General features: G+C 35.2%; 1 protein-coding gene across 2 annotated transcripts in view; it reads right to left on the bottom strand.

Moving 5' to 3' along the window:
- The window catches only part of LOC145984265 (voltage-dependent calcium channel subunit alpha-2/delta-1-like), a 102,337-nt gene that overhangs the window by 70,219 nt on the left and 17,555 nt on the right, over positions 1-14,563 (bottom strand). The window contains exons 5-7 of one of the 2 annotated variants that reach the window (XM_083117875.1): positions 10,998-11,033; positions 7,650-7,788; positions 4,010-4,114 (exon numbers count right to left, since the gene is read on the bottom strand). In XM_083117875.1, the coding sequence (XP_082974001.1) occupies positions 4,010-4,114; positions 7,650-7,788; positions 10,998-11,033 (280 nt within the window). The remainder of the gene's footprint in view (positions 1-4,009; positions 4,115-7,649; positions 7,789-10,997; positions 11,034-14,563) is intronic. The other variant, XM_083117876.1, reaches the window with a different exon arrangement.

The following is a 14,563-nucleotide window of genomic DNA, read 5'->3' as shown; positions in this document are numbered from 1 at the left end:
AAATAACTTATAATAATTAAATAAGTTGATTGACTAATATTACTCGAACTTTTGACTTCCTTTCTGACTAATGTAAGTCAAAATATTTAATTTCTTATTATTTTGAAATTTCTCAAGGCTAAGTTATGCTGAGGCAGCTAAATATGACTGAATCTAAAGTTCTAAGGCTGTGTCCGAAATGTACAAAGTACAGACTTGAAGTATGGTCTTGACGGAAGTGATGTCACCTAGTACAGTTCAAAAGCACCAAGTACACAAGCAATCAAGACCACAACTCGGCGTACGGATCGTTGCAGACTTGATCACATGATTTCTGCACATATTGCTTGTTAGTTTGAAATCACAGAGGTAGAAAGCAAGCAACACAGGTTAAATATACGTTGGTTGGCCAGCACGTTGTTAGCTGAACTACTTCTAATGTGTGGAAATGTATGTATAAGAACATTTAAAAATGCTATGTTTGTAATGATAGAATCAGTACATGGACATCTTATTTTCACATAATTTGAAGTTTTTAACTGTATTATGATAATAAGAAATTTAAAAAAACAACTTTATTACACAATATTAGATATGGCGGCCAATGTGGCTGCAAAAAGTCTACAAATAACCCTTTCAGCACTATGTCATCATGTGTGGGACATCTGGAGGTTCCAGAACACAATGGTGGCATGAAAAATAGTGTCTTTTTTTTTCGACTATGCCCATGAAACTAAAATAGTTCACTTTTTGAAAATCTGTAAATGTACAGGGTGGTTCAAAAGGCTAATACCATAGGAGAACTGTGTTATTAGTGCAGATGGCGAAAAATAGAAAGAGAGGAAAGTTGTTGGAAATATGAGGTATTAAATATAATGTGCTTCAATTTTCAACAGAGTATGCACCTTTGAGACTATACACTGGTATGAGCCTCAATGAGAATGGGAATTGACTTGTTGCCTCATACTTCATCCTTAAAGGGGCATTTACTTTATCACAACACCATATTGTACTTGGTAAATAGAGAAGAATGGCACATCATTAGAGGCAAAATAAGAAGTGTGTGTGCATGTGCATGTGTGTTTGTGTGTGTGTGTGTGTGTGTACAGAAACACACATACACACAACTATAAAATATGTAATCGTAGCTAATGTTTTATGAAAAAGAGGTTGTGCATTAGGGCATAATAATATGAACAAAGGATGCAATTTCAAAACGAAAGGAGTCTTAATTTTTCCCCCTTCGATCAGGGTAGATCACCACAAAAATATGTTTGCAGTCAGACAACATCTTCTGTTGGCGCAAACTCGAAATATCAAAATTATTGATGATATGGAGGGTATTTGTTCACACAGACTTCACCTTTGGCACCCTAGGTTTGCCAAAGCAAGTAATTTGTGTGTCCCAATGAATAAGGAAAGACATGTGGTGATATTCGTCAAAATGAATGAAGCATCAGGATCAAAACTAGCAGAAAAAATATAAAAATATGATGTTTCGGGTGTTGCAGGATGCCTATCCTCCATTATGATGCTTCTCCTCCAGATGCGTCTTGCACGCAGCCAAAAGACCAGTGGCACAGAGGGCGTTGATATCCATAACCAAACTTTAGTCCCATTTTGACGATACTTTGGGCAACTGGGGACCATAACATCTGGCATTACACACAGTATTTCTGTACCTACTTCGCCAAGAAGTTGGAGGACACCATATCAAGTCGAAGACTTGGACACCTGTTTGGTTATCATTAGCACAAAAATGAATTTTGTGAACTCAGTTTTGAATTATATTTTGTGCAGGTATCTGAGAATCGTGACACCGAAAACCAGATAGAAGAATCGATGTCCAGGTCTCCCAATGGTATGCTGGTGATTTCCCCACCTCGTAATTATGAAATCCCAGTTCTTGGTGCATGGTCGAGTCTATATTAGTTCAGGGCCTCCCGATGGCACAGTGGTAGTGTCGTTACCTTGTAATCAAGGGGTCTCAGGTTCAATACCCGGTGGAGGCTCATAGTGGTTTGGATCCCAGTTTAAACTGTAGGTCCAGTCCCGATTAGCCTTACTGTGCATAAAGTGGACTTAAAACACCAACTCAATCAATCAATCAAATCTATATTAGTTCAGATCCAAGTTAAACTGCAGGTCCTATCTGTGCATAAACTGGACTTAAAAATAAAACCAAAGTCGATGTCCATTCTTGGGCGATTCATCACCATTAAGAAGCTCTCATCTTCCGAGGGAAGCAGAGGTGAGGAGACCTTACCTTGAGCACAGACAAGATCTAATTATCCGAGGGTGGAAAATGCATTTAGTGATGTGACAGAGCTTGTGCTAGAAGATGCCAAGAAATTGTGGGTGAGGGTATCCATATCCACAGTCAGCAATGGAAGAATTCGTCAGCTTCTGAAGAAATTGCATGACAAACTGAGAGAATTTTTGGGAAGGCAAAGTCTGCATGAACCAATACCATCCAAATTGTCAATATTTTTGGTATTTTCAGTTTGCACCAACAGAAGATGTTGTCTGACTGCAAACATATTTTTGTGGTGAGCTACCCTGATCGAAGGGGAAAAAATTAAGACTCCTTTCATTTCGAAATTGCATCCTTTGTTCATATCATTATGCCCTAATGCACAACCTCTATTTCAGAAAACATTAGGTACAATTACATGTTTTATAGTTATGTGCATGTATGTATGTGTGTTTCTGTACACACACACACACACACACACAAACACACATGCACACACACTTCTTATTTTGCCTCTAATTATGTACCATTCTTCTCTATTTACCAAGTACAATATGGTGAAACTAGTACTCACTTTATCCGCGAAACTGTTTTTTTTTGTTCTATTAATTTCAGTGGCCACTGCCACCATCCTCATTGGAATTTGGTGTACTGTTGCTTGGCATGCGGAAATAGTAGACGACATGGACCCAGACGCACAGTTAACAACAGTGCACCTAGCGGCAGCCAGAGAACAGTTACAAAAACCTGTCTGACCCTGTGACATACACATGTGCACATGTTACAAAAACTTGTCTGATTATGTCAAACCTTCGAAATAATCGCCCGCATTGTCCACAGCATGCTGCCATCTGGATGCTTCTCCCTAACGGCACGTCGTAGATCACAAAATCTTCAGGCATGGTGAAAAGGATGGTGCTGCCGATGGTATTCAACATCTTCCATGGTCTTTGTAACTTGTACATTAATACATGTGTATGTCACAGGGTTTCTTGGGTTTTCTTTCATGATTCCTACCAACAAAATATCCATAATGGATACTCTTTCAGTTGTATATAACAAATTTTTAATACATCCTTCGATTGTCGAATTATTACTGGGTTGCCATGACTTACTCCCCAACCCTCGTATATGGGGATATCTGAAATCTCAGATATACAGCATGAAAATTCACGATCAGGCCCACTACTGCACTAGGTTTGAGGATGAATGCCATGCCATGGCTCCAGATTATGGTCTCCATATTCCACCTAAATACCTCTGTGGAACTCAACAGAGTACATTTAGAACAAATACTGCAATTTAGCCTATTGAGACTTTTCCGACACCTTGTACATTCTTCAGAGATCTATAGCTGAAGAACTTACAATGTTGAAAAATGTAAAATCCACAAATACAAAATTGGGATTGAACATAACTTTACACAGCTCTCAGAAAATTATGAGTTGAGATTTGACAGAACTTCAATCTCTCTATAGTTCACTTTTTCTTGAATCAGCTTCAATTGTATATAAATGCATTTTAATTATAAGAAGTAGATAAAAAAAAAGAGCATTAGAATGTTGAAAACACAGTGGAACCTTGACTTTACATTTTCAGGGGACCAAGCTTGAGAAACTTAAAATGAAATTTTATAACATTTTGCTATGTTGGGACCATCAAGTTTGAATGTTTAATACAGGAAAATGTAAAATCCGGGAATGTAAAATCGGGGTTCCACTGTATATTGATCTGCTGCAAAACATGTATATTTCTATTAAGCAACGAATCACTTACGTATCAATCAAAATGACCATGTCTTTTGGAGAAACAGAACCTTGAATGTACCATGATCTTCGTCGAACATCAAACAAGTCAGGTAAACGTTTCAACTCTGGCCACCTGCAAAATTATTAACAAGCATTAGAATTACTTACATTTACTGTAGGACTTACAGCCTGTACACTTACATAAACAAATAAGTACTAGAGAACAAAGTTGTTAAGTTTGGGAAACTAAACATTCAAAACACATTAGAAAACAAGCTTTCTCTCCTTGCTATTGTACAATAATTTATAGTACTAATTTACTTTTGAGCTAAAATTGAATTAACTCAGTTTTGCAAAATTTACATTTAAATTTAATAATGAATGTTTTTCCAATACCAATATTGTTGTATGAAGAAAGATAAACATTTTACCGACACAATCACTGCTTGTATCTCATTCTACTTTACGTGTCTAAAATATAAAATGTATCAATGATAAAAAAGGTAGAATGAGCCTCAAAAGATCTTTTGAGCTCATCAATTGTAGGAAAAATACCCAGAATAGCATAAGTCTTCAAGCAAACAAAAAATGTGAAATGAATTAAAGTCCAAAATTGAGAAGGTTGGTACCACTGAAACTGCTCACAGAAATAATATCCAAAAATTGTAAATCATCTCTGTCTCTTGTTACTTAAAGAAAAGTACATATACATTAAAATTTCTGAGTTCAAAAGAGTATCTAATTTATGATTGATTTGAACATCTCTACATGTTTCTTCACATTGTTCTATTAAATAATTTATGTTATAATAAATTTTGGAAATCAGACCCAATTGTGATTATCTCTCTTCCAATTTGTTTCCAATATTGAAACTCCAATATTTTGTTTTGAACTACGATATGATGCTCTTAGTTGTTCTTACTTACTTGAGTGTATCATTTGCGAAATTTTAAATCATTACCATGGGAATGAGCAAAATAACAAATATCAAGATACAATTTACATAGTAAAAATACCAATGAATAGATTTTCCTCTGCAATGGACAGCACACAAATAAAAAGAAGGTAAAAAATGTTACGGTTATTATTTCCATTTTTCATTTTGCTCTGAAAGCATAATTGCAGTTAGCTTTTATTCAGTGTTTTCATTTCTACACAAAATAACTAAAAATATAAGATTTCACAAAAATGTTTCTTTCCTGTGACTATATTATTATTTAAATGGTAGATTGTTTATGACTTCTCTCAATTTTCAGAAAATGTCTGTCACAAATATTGTTGCATTGTAGTACGACTGTATTTGTGTTGTATTTAATAGATATATTGCCTAATACGGAACACTTATCTACAAGAATTTCACTTTAAACTAATATGTTTAATTGGTTAATAAATAAACCGCAATACTTAGTAAGATAGGAAAAACTCATGGTATAACAATTCAATTTTCTCAATGGAAACATTTCCACTATTTCATAAATATTACTTCTAGTTGTACAAGAATATAAACAGTTACTCATGTTCAGGGAATGGTGGCAGTAGCCATCAAAGTTAATAGAATTCCAAAAATTATTTTAGTGAATTGATAAATAAACTGTTACAATGAATAAGTACATAACCATGAGGGGGTACCCAAAAAAAAACGGAATAACGCTGCGCTGGGCGGAGCTTCCATAGTAAGAATTTTTCCCACCAGGCAAGCGTCGAGCAACTCGTTGTGAGTTCAGTGCACCCAGTGGCTTTGCCAGGGAAGATTGTCTCTGGTCACGGTGATTTTTTTTTCATAAAAGCAGTTTCGCTCGCACCTTGTTTTTTGTGATGGCCGATGTAAGAGAACAGCGTGCGGCTGTGAAATTTTGTTTCCTGCTCGGGAAAAATGCCGCAGAAATGGTTGTGATGTTGAACACAGCTTACAAGGACAGCGCTATGGGGAAAACTCAAGTGTACAAGTGGTTTTCTCGCTTCAAGAAAGGTGACATGTCCATTGATGACAAACCCCATTCTGGACATCCATCAACTTCCAGAACGGACGAAAATGTTGATAAAATTCGTGAACTTGTGCTCGAAGACCGACGACGGACCATTGAAGAGTGGGGGAAGTTATCTGGACTATCTTGGAGCTCGGTTCAGCAAATTTTAATGAAAAATTTGGGAATGAGAAGGGTCACTGCAAAATTTGTGCCTCAGAATCTGAGTGACCAGCAAAAAAAGTGCCGAGTGGAAACATGCCGTGCTTTGAAAGAAGATCTCAGAGCGCAAGGTTTTTGCAATAAACAGCATGACTCTCTTGCTCCATGCCCCTTACTCACCTGACCTCACTCCCTTCAACTTTTTTTTGTTTCCCCGAATGAAGAGGGACATGAAGGGAAGTGATTTGATGACGTAGAAGAGGTGAAGAAAAAAACGAGGAAGGAGCTGTCAGCCATCACTACAGATGAGTTTAAAAAATGTTTCCAAGAATGGAATCACAGATTGGACAAATGTATTAAGTGTCATGGGGAGTACTTTGAAGGTGATAAGGTTGTTTTGTAAAAAAAAAAAATGCATGGCTTTTAAAAAAAAAATCCGGTTTCTTTTGGGTACACCCTCGTATTAAATTCGAGTTCCTCCTATTCATGATTCCACTACTATTATTATAATTATGCAAGAAAGAAATAATATATTCTATTTATAAATACAGTTATATCTCACTTTACACTGCTGAAGCATGATCACAATTTCTGTTTAATGCAGCTGCTCTTAAAAGAATAACATATCAGGTGCATCTAAGTGCCATGACTCCTCACACGCAGGAATAAAACAACACAAAGGCTCTAAAGAAAGATAAAAAGAAATGTAGCTTGCAAGCAATAATTATACTACAGAACTATTTTAGTGATTTCATAATAAACATAAGCTAAAGAATAGTTAAAAGCATACAAAAATATCAACTTAGTACATATATATTCAATAAATAAACAGATAAAGGTGTAATAAATTGTGAAATTATTTGTATAACAACAACACACATAGCATTGATCTGAAGTCAGAAAAAAATTCAATTAATCACATAATTCTAATCAACACACAGCACAAAATTAATGAAGGATTATGTGTGCACTGAGCCACAACTATGGTGCATTAGGATAGTTGCATCGATGCAAAAACAAAAGTGTTTCATTCTGCAAGAAAAAAATGTGCAACAAGCAAAGTAATCAAATAAATAATTTAAGTTTGGACAATCATCACTGGTTATAAAGAACAAGACATACAATAATATAATGCCATAAAGATTACATCCTAACCTCACATGTGAATTCCAATCTAACACAGATCTTTAGAAACAACCAAACAAACAAAAAAATCAATTCAAATAGGCCTTTCTGAAAAACTCAATATGCTGACCAAGGCAGAAATTTATTTTATTTTAAAACATAAACTAATGCCTTTCTGGAAGCACTTCATTTATACATTTTCAAAAGAATGCATAAAAAATTCTTAGAAAATAACCGATGGCGTCGTCACCCTGTAATCAAGAGGTCCTGGGTTCGATACCTGGTGGAGGCACATAGTGGCTCAGATCCCACTTTAAACTGTAGGTCCAGTCCCAATTAGCTTTTCTGTGCATCAAGTGGACTTAAAACAACAAATCAACCAATCTTAGAAAATGAACTTTCTTTCGAGTTACTCACTTAAAAGCTGGATAAACTCTCATAAAACCTCTCTGACTTCCAAAATATTGCCACCGTAGTGTTGGATCCAGTTTCAGGTTTTCTTTGAAAACTTCATCCAAAGCATGTGACCACTTCAATCCATTCAAGATTTCTGGATCTGAAAAAGAATGAACACTCACTTTAACATTACATTTGAAAGTTTATAAACTGAATCTATCATTTAAAAAAAAAGTAAACAGCTGCAACTAGTTGCCCAATGCCCACTCACACAAAGCTAGCACTTTTCTTTCTTTTCCTTTTGGAAAGCTATCATCTTTTGCTATTCATAAATTTAATTTTCTATACTCAAAACAGTTTCCAAACTAGCAGCAAGTCTATTGCCTTTGGATATGATATTCTTTTGACAGATATATTGTATTAGGTTTGGAGAAAATCAATTACTAGTCTACTGTATCAGATTTATCAGTAACATTGTTGGTATTTTACCGATCCAATATTTTCATGAACAACCTATAAATTCAATGCAAAATCCTGCCATTTTTTGTTGTTTCTCATGAATATAAATGAAGTATCGGTATACAACTGTTCTGTAAAGTAAATGTCTAAATACAAAGTTTCTTTTTCTATGGCAAAACCCCTGAAGTCAAGAAGGTGAATAAATGACTCTTCATGAAACATGTAATGTTAATCAGATCAATAGAATATCAGTTCTTACCTAATTTTAAGATTTGCATTATGTAATGTTATGTCATTAAGTTGCCCACCAAGAGAAAAATAAATAAAAATCTACATAAATGAGGAATCACCAAGTATAAACTGCAGGGAAAACCTTCAGAGTGAGCCTTACACCCCTTCTCAGTTCGAGTCTGTTATATGAATTAATATTTTCATTCAAAAATGCTTATCATATGAAGATCAAAAGGTTTGTTACATGAAAGGTTTTCATTTTTCATTTTAAATGAACAAATCAACTCAGATCATGATTGTAAAAAATATTGCTCTTGTAATTCTCATTTCAGGAAATAAAAAATATATACTTTTATTAAGTATGGAGTATGAACTTACGTACATAAACTTAATTTACATATATCTTAGTCTATTATCATTGCTCCCTCATGATTTGGTGGGTACATAAAAATAAAATATAGCATTTGCTAAATGTTCCCACAACTATATTCAGAGTTCATCTCAGTTTTCTAACAGTCAAAAAAGAACGAATAAAAGGAAAATCAGACAAGAGAAGAGATACTGAATGTGTTTTGTTCAATGTAATTTTTAAAATATGATAAATGAAATTGTACAGTAGGTCAGTAAAATACAAAGAAAGTGGCTCAATTTAAAAATGTTATACAAATAAATTCCGCGATAAAAACTTGCATGTTGTATTCAATTTCATTGTAATAATACCATGATATGAATGTGCCCCATTAAAGAAAGCATTCACACATTTACATAATCAATTTTTCACTTGTAGTGGGACCCAAATTTCTAGTTCAAGCTTGTAACTTTGTGTGAGATTGTTTGTTTCCTATGTACCATTTCTTATCGAAAAATATGTACTATATAGTAAATATTCTCTTAACAGACAAATTTTAATTTCCCCGCAGAAATACATACAGGTACTTCTCAACAACAGGCATTCTCCATAATGTATGTGGACACTGAAAACTACACCTAAAGGTTGATTTAAAACTTCTGAATAACAGACAGCATGAGAAATAACAATGGCAATTTCTGAAATTTGGAGGTAACAGTGTTACAATAATAGATTTGATAAGATTCTTATTATGTAGGGTTGCTATTCTGCGACTTTTAGCTAATTGCAATGATGAGGATGAGGGATGATATGATCAACTTGATGAAAGGACACTCACAAATAATACCCATGCTCAGAGTGAGATTCGAACCCGGAGCCCATAGAAATTTTGCAATAATAGGAAAACTGTATACTGTCACACAATAGTTGTGATGATTAGGTGGCAGCCAGACAATTGTATGTATTTATCAAGATTCAAGAGAACCTAAGTGTTGAAACTCACTGTGTCAAAAGTTTTAAAAAATTCATTGCTTTGGAAGTTCAAGACACATGTGGAAGGAAGGCATGGAAACATTAAGTTTAAATGAAAAAAAAAATGAAATCTTCAATGTCTATTCAAAATAAACCTTAGTCCAAAACATAGTCATATGGTTTTGCTGTTGCAAAAAATGCAGTACAGTGACCATTTAAGAAACAAAACATTATTATATTTATTTATTTCCCATCTACAGAGAAAGGATATCTCCAATTACAGAGGCATTAACATAACATAAATAATGTAAACATGAATATAAGTGAGATTAAATTATCCTTAAATCATGGACTGAAAATGAAAACCACGGCTGGTAAAGCTCTTTTCTCAACACACCTGGCTTAAAAGTGGAAAATTTAACTTTTGAAACTTTCTGGAAATTATAGAAAATAAACCTGATTGTTTCAAACTGTCTGGGTCTATCCAAAAAGTTAAACAAGAGAATATTTTATAAAACTTTACCTATACATGAAAGAAATATATCAAATTTACATGTATAACAAATTTTGTCCATTAAACAACTTAGAAGAAATGCAAATTTTTTATGTTCATCTAAAATTACTACAGAATTTTAAGCTACTTCTGAATAGGGGACACTTCTCAAGAACGGATGTATTGACGTTTCCCATTGGTGTCCATTATAAAGTTCCACTGAATTTGATATATGTACTGAAATGCGTATGTATTAGTTGTCCTGCCTGAGCTACAGAACTATTCCTTCATGAACATATGTGTGTTGAACATTGTGGAGGGAAAGAAAATTTGAGTTAGGCTACATTATACTGTTTCAAAGAGACAGTATATATTCAGCAATGGATCTGAGTGTAACACACTGCAATCTTATGATAGTGCTTACTCAAGTACTAGCTTTGTTTGATACCTAATTAACACATCCAAATTAGCATATGAAGCTCATTGTACAAATTCACATCTCAAAAGAAAAAAACACACCGATAACCTACATAAAATAGAAGCCAACACATCGTGAAATTTTAATCCAGCAATTAATGCGTGTGATTTGGGAGTAAATATCTGTACACACATGTGATTGAGAGTTATGCATGCAGCAATGTGCACAATAATACAGGGAATAAAATAAACGTACACCATTTTTCACAAAGAGAACACTCTTATCTTTTTTTTTTCAAAATGGCACAGCGGTTTACTCCCACAGCATGCTCTATTCTACTTCTAATTCCTAAGGTTTCACTAGAAAGCCTCATAAAGCATGCAAGAGGTAGCCTGCATAACTTCTAAACTATTGGGAACTACAGTGGAAACAAGTGAACAAACATACCGTGCCACCACACCACTTTGTAGCGAGGACCCATCCCTACAACAAAGATGTTAACACTTCAGCAACCAAGTAGGAACAGACATCTGCTGATCGTCACAATCTTTACTTCTGTGCACATGTACAGCCCCGTAGGAAGTTAGTAAATAGTTTACAACATAATACAATAAATATACACCATGAACAACTTATTTCTTAATTTTGCAGCCAGCAACTTGTTTAGGAGAGAAATCAAGGCATCGTTTGCTGGCTTTGAACACAACCAACAAAATTAGGAGAAAAAACATTTTCACAAAGGTTTCTATAATTATAGTCAATGGAAGTTCACCGTGACAGCCACCAGGGAAACTATTTAAAAGCAATAGAAGTAAGATGATGATTCTGACAAAGCCCTCAAAACATCTACTACATGAAAACAGCTTCTGGATACATCTCATGTTACGAAAGTCTCACTTTTATCTCAGAAAATAATGCAAACTTAATAACATATGACTGGTTCTTGCAAACAAAATCAAAATCTAATTACATTTCCCACCACAGGCAGATAGTTTGTATTTTTTATGTCCTCTTTTGGCTAAAACAATGAGAATCAATGATGAGTAGGTGAATTTAATGAGGGGCAGTGCAACAAGGAACTACATTGCCCAGGCTGGGATTCAAACTCAGAGCCTTCATCGGCGAGATCATGAGTTGAACACTCAATACACTTTGCCACCAAGAATACTCCAAAGATAGTTACACTTTTTGTTAATCTATACCCTTTTGAAAACATGATATGTTTTCACTGTAGTCATACATCTGGTATGCAAATAAACTGAGAAAACTAATTGAAAAGTAAATGAAAACTTGCAAAAATTTTGAAGCTTTGACTCCCGTGTATCACTTTAGCCAATTGATACAAAGTAATAAAAATAATTAATGTAGAACTAAAACCAATGTATCTGTATTGGTCGATACTACTGGTATCAGTACAAGAAAGAATCAGCTTGAATTTAATCAAGGTTTGAGTCTTCTGGAGGAAGCTTAACAACTTATCTCCTGAAATTTTGGCTTGTGTATGGGACCGGTGGCCACCCACCATTGTGAGGAAATTGGGGAGCTATGAATGAGTAGCATAACCCGGTCACGGAAACCTACAACAATGACTGGGGGTTCGTCCTGATGACCACACATCACCCCATAACTGGTTGGATGATCTCCCACGGCAGTCGGTAGATAGGCCCTGGCCCTCATGGGCCGTTGCATCATGGGATATTATTATTGTTATGAATGAGAGCACTTTCAACTTGCATATTGAGTGTTTCACACAATTATGGTCTGTAGCATATGTCTATATGCTTATGGACTGAACTGAAATTGAATTTTCCATTGTCATCACAAAATTGCAATGTCACACTGTCATTTTTGTTGTTTATTTTATCGTGATGCAAGAAAGACATTTGTACATGTATATACTTCATGTACCTACAGGGTGTTTCAGGAGGAATCCGCAATAGTCTGGTAGGTGAAAATGTTGCATGATTCTAAGCAAAAAAGGTTACATGAACATCTAGTCCAATTTATAGTAGTTACTGAGAAATTACAGTATGTAGTGTTGTGTAATTGGTAGCAGTTTCCTGGCCAGACAAAACGGCAGCATGGACTCCTCCTGTGTGGCCTTGTGCAAAGCCTTTGGTGATGTCTTCCAGTGCTAGAGCAGTTGTTCAGAATGGATAGACAGTGTGTAGGTGCAGTTGACTGTTGTGTTCGTGTCAGTGACCTGTCAGTGGCCATACAAATGTTGCACAACTACACACACACACACACATGCACAGAGTATGTGGATATTGTAATGGAAGTGCTAATGCAGCTCCTGACAAATACCAGCGACAATTTCCATTGTGCAGAGCACCGAATTCAGCTATCATGTTTCGCACATTACAGGAATCAGGGAACCTTCCCAGTGTTCATATGTCATTGGAACATGCAACTGCATGAAATACTGTCATTTCTACAATACTTTATGTCTGGGGACGCATGTACATTTTACATACATAGTCTTGGTAAGCGTTATGAATCGAACCCATGTTCATGTAAACCTTTTCTGCTTAGAATCATCAATGCTTCCAGCTGACAGAATATCACTGATTCCTCCTGAAACATCCTGTATAATGCATACAAAACACATTCAAGTTTTGCATATTATAGAAGATATGGTTAAGTAAAAATCAACAAGATTAAAACACTTAGGCTCTTCTGGAAAATGAATTTCAAGAACCCAACCAGCCTACAACATCCAGGTCGCATCAATCACTACTTCATTCCATTTCCAATGTACGCTTTAACAGCGTACTCTTGTACCAGCATATTAAATGTTCCGTATTCACTGCATTAAAAATCAATTAATTACTCTTGTAAAAAGCAATATAGCTTTTTACATTAGTGGAATATAGCTTCTTAGCTACATAGCACAATACAACCTAATCAGAAAAACATCTTTCCAACTCAAGAGTTGAAAGGAAATACAATTTAAATTTAAAACAAGTGTCATTTAAATCAGCATTAATCAGAAAGAATTCAACTATTTTTATCTCCTTTAATATTAACTGCACCACAATAAAAATGGTAAATAATGACAATGACACAAACAAACATGCTCACAATACAATTTGGGTCCATAATTCATAGATTACTAGCTGCAAAATAAAACTTCATTTCTTGCCATGGTGTATATACTAATAACACAACCAATAACTCACACAAAATTCTTCTAAAAGGGGTACACCTTCACAATTTGGTATGTTTTTAAAACAATTACAAAATGGCTAATCCACAAATTAAAATAACTTGTTATACAAAGAAGGGCCAGGCAATATTGCCCAACAGCATTATATGGCATAACTTATTTGATTCTCACCTCGGTGAGAGGGGGGATACAACAAAGCTAATTTGAGAAGCCCAAAGTCCAGAATCTCCAGAAGCAAGCAAAGGTTGAATCCAATCTACCAAGATGCATATTACACAATAACCACCACCACTTAATTGTAAAAGAACTGTTGTTACACTACATTTTAAAATTCAAACAGTTTTTTCTAACTTCGAGCATGAATTATTTGATACATTGCCATTAGGTGACAGAAAGTAACATAATTCTTATTGGCAATTAGAGATGAGCCAATGTTGATGCCATGGTGGTCTAGTGAGTAGGGCATCTGACTGCCATGCGGGAGACCTGGGTTCAATTCCTGGGGTAGGTGATCTAAAGTTTGACTTTTTCCAGCCTTGTCCCTGTATAAAGCAGCTCTGGGTCTCACCCAGCCTTAAATCAATGTGTACCTAGGGCAACCCTGGAGGGTAAAGGTGACCAGAGCATGGTGCTGATCACATCACCTAAAAAAAAAATCGAGAATGTGTGGGGCCTTCACCCCACATCCCCAAAATGTGCCTTCATGGCAGGGTGCTATATGCATGGAGAACTTTACCTTTACCTTACCAATATTGAGAGCAATCTATCATTTGATTTGATATTTGTTATCTGTAACAGTTTTGGCTAATCACGATGATGGGGGTGATGACATGATGAAATTGAT

This window comes from Lepisma saccharinum, chromosome 2 (genome assembly GCF_977018435.1).
Source record: "Lepisma saccharinum chromosome 2, izLepSacc3.1, whole genome shotgun sequence".
Taxonomy (NCBI): Eukaryota; Metazoa; Arthropoda; class Insecta; order Zygentoma; family Lepismatidae; genus Lepisma; species Lepisma saccharinum.
The sequence above is the reverse complement of the archived record's forward strand: the minus strand, read 5'-3'. Positions and strand labels throughout refer to the sequence as shown.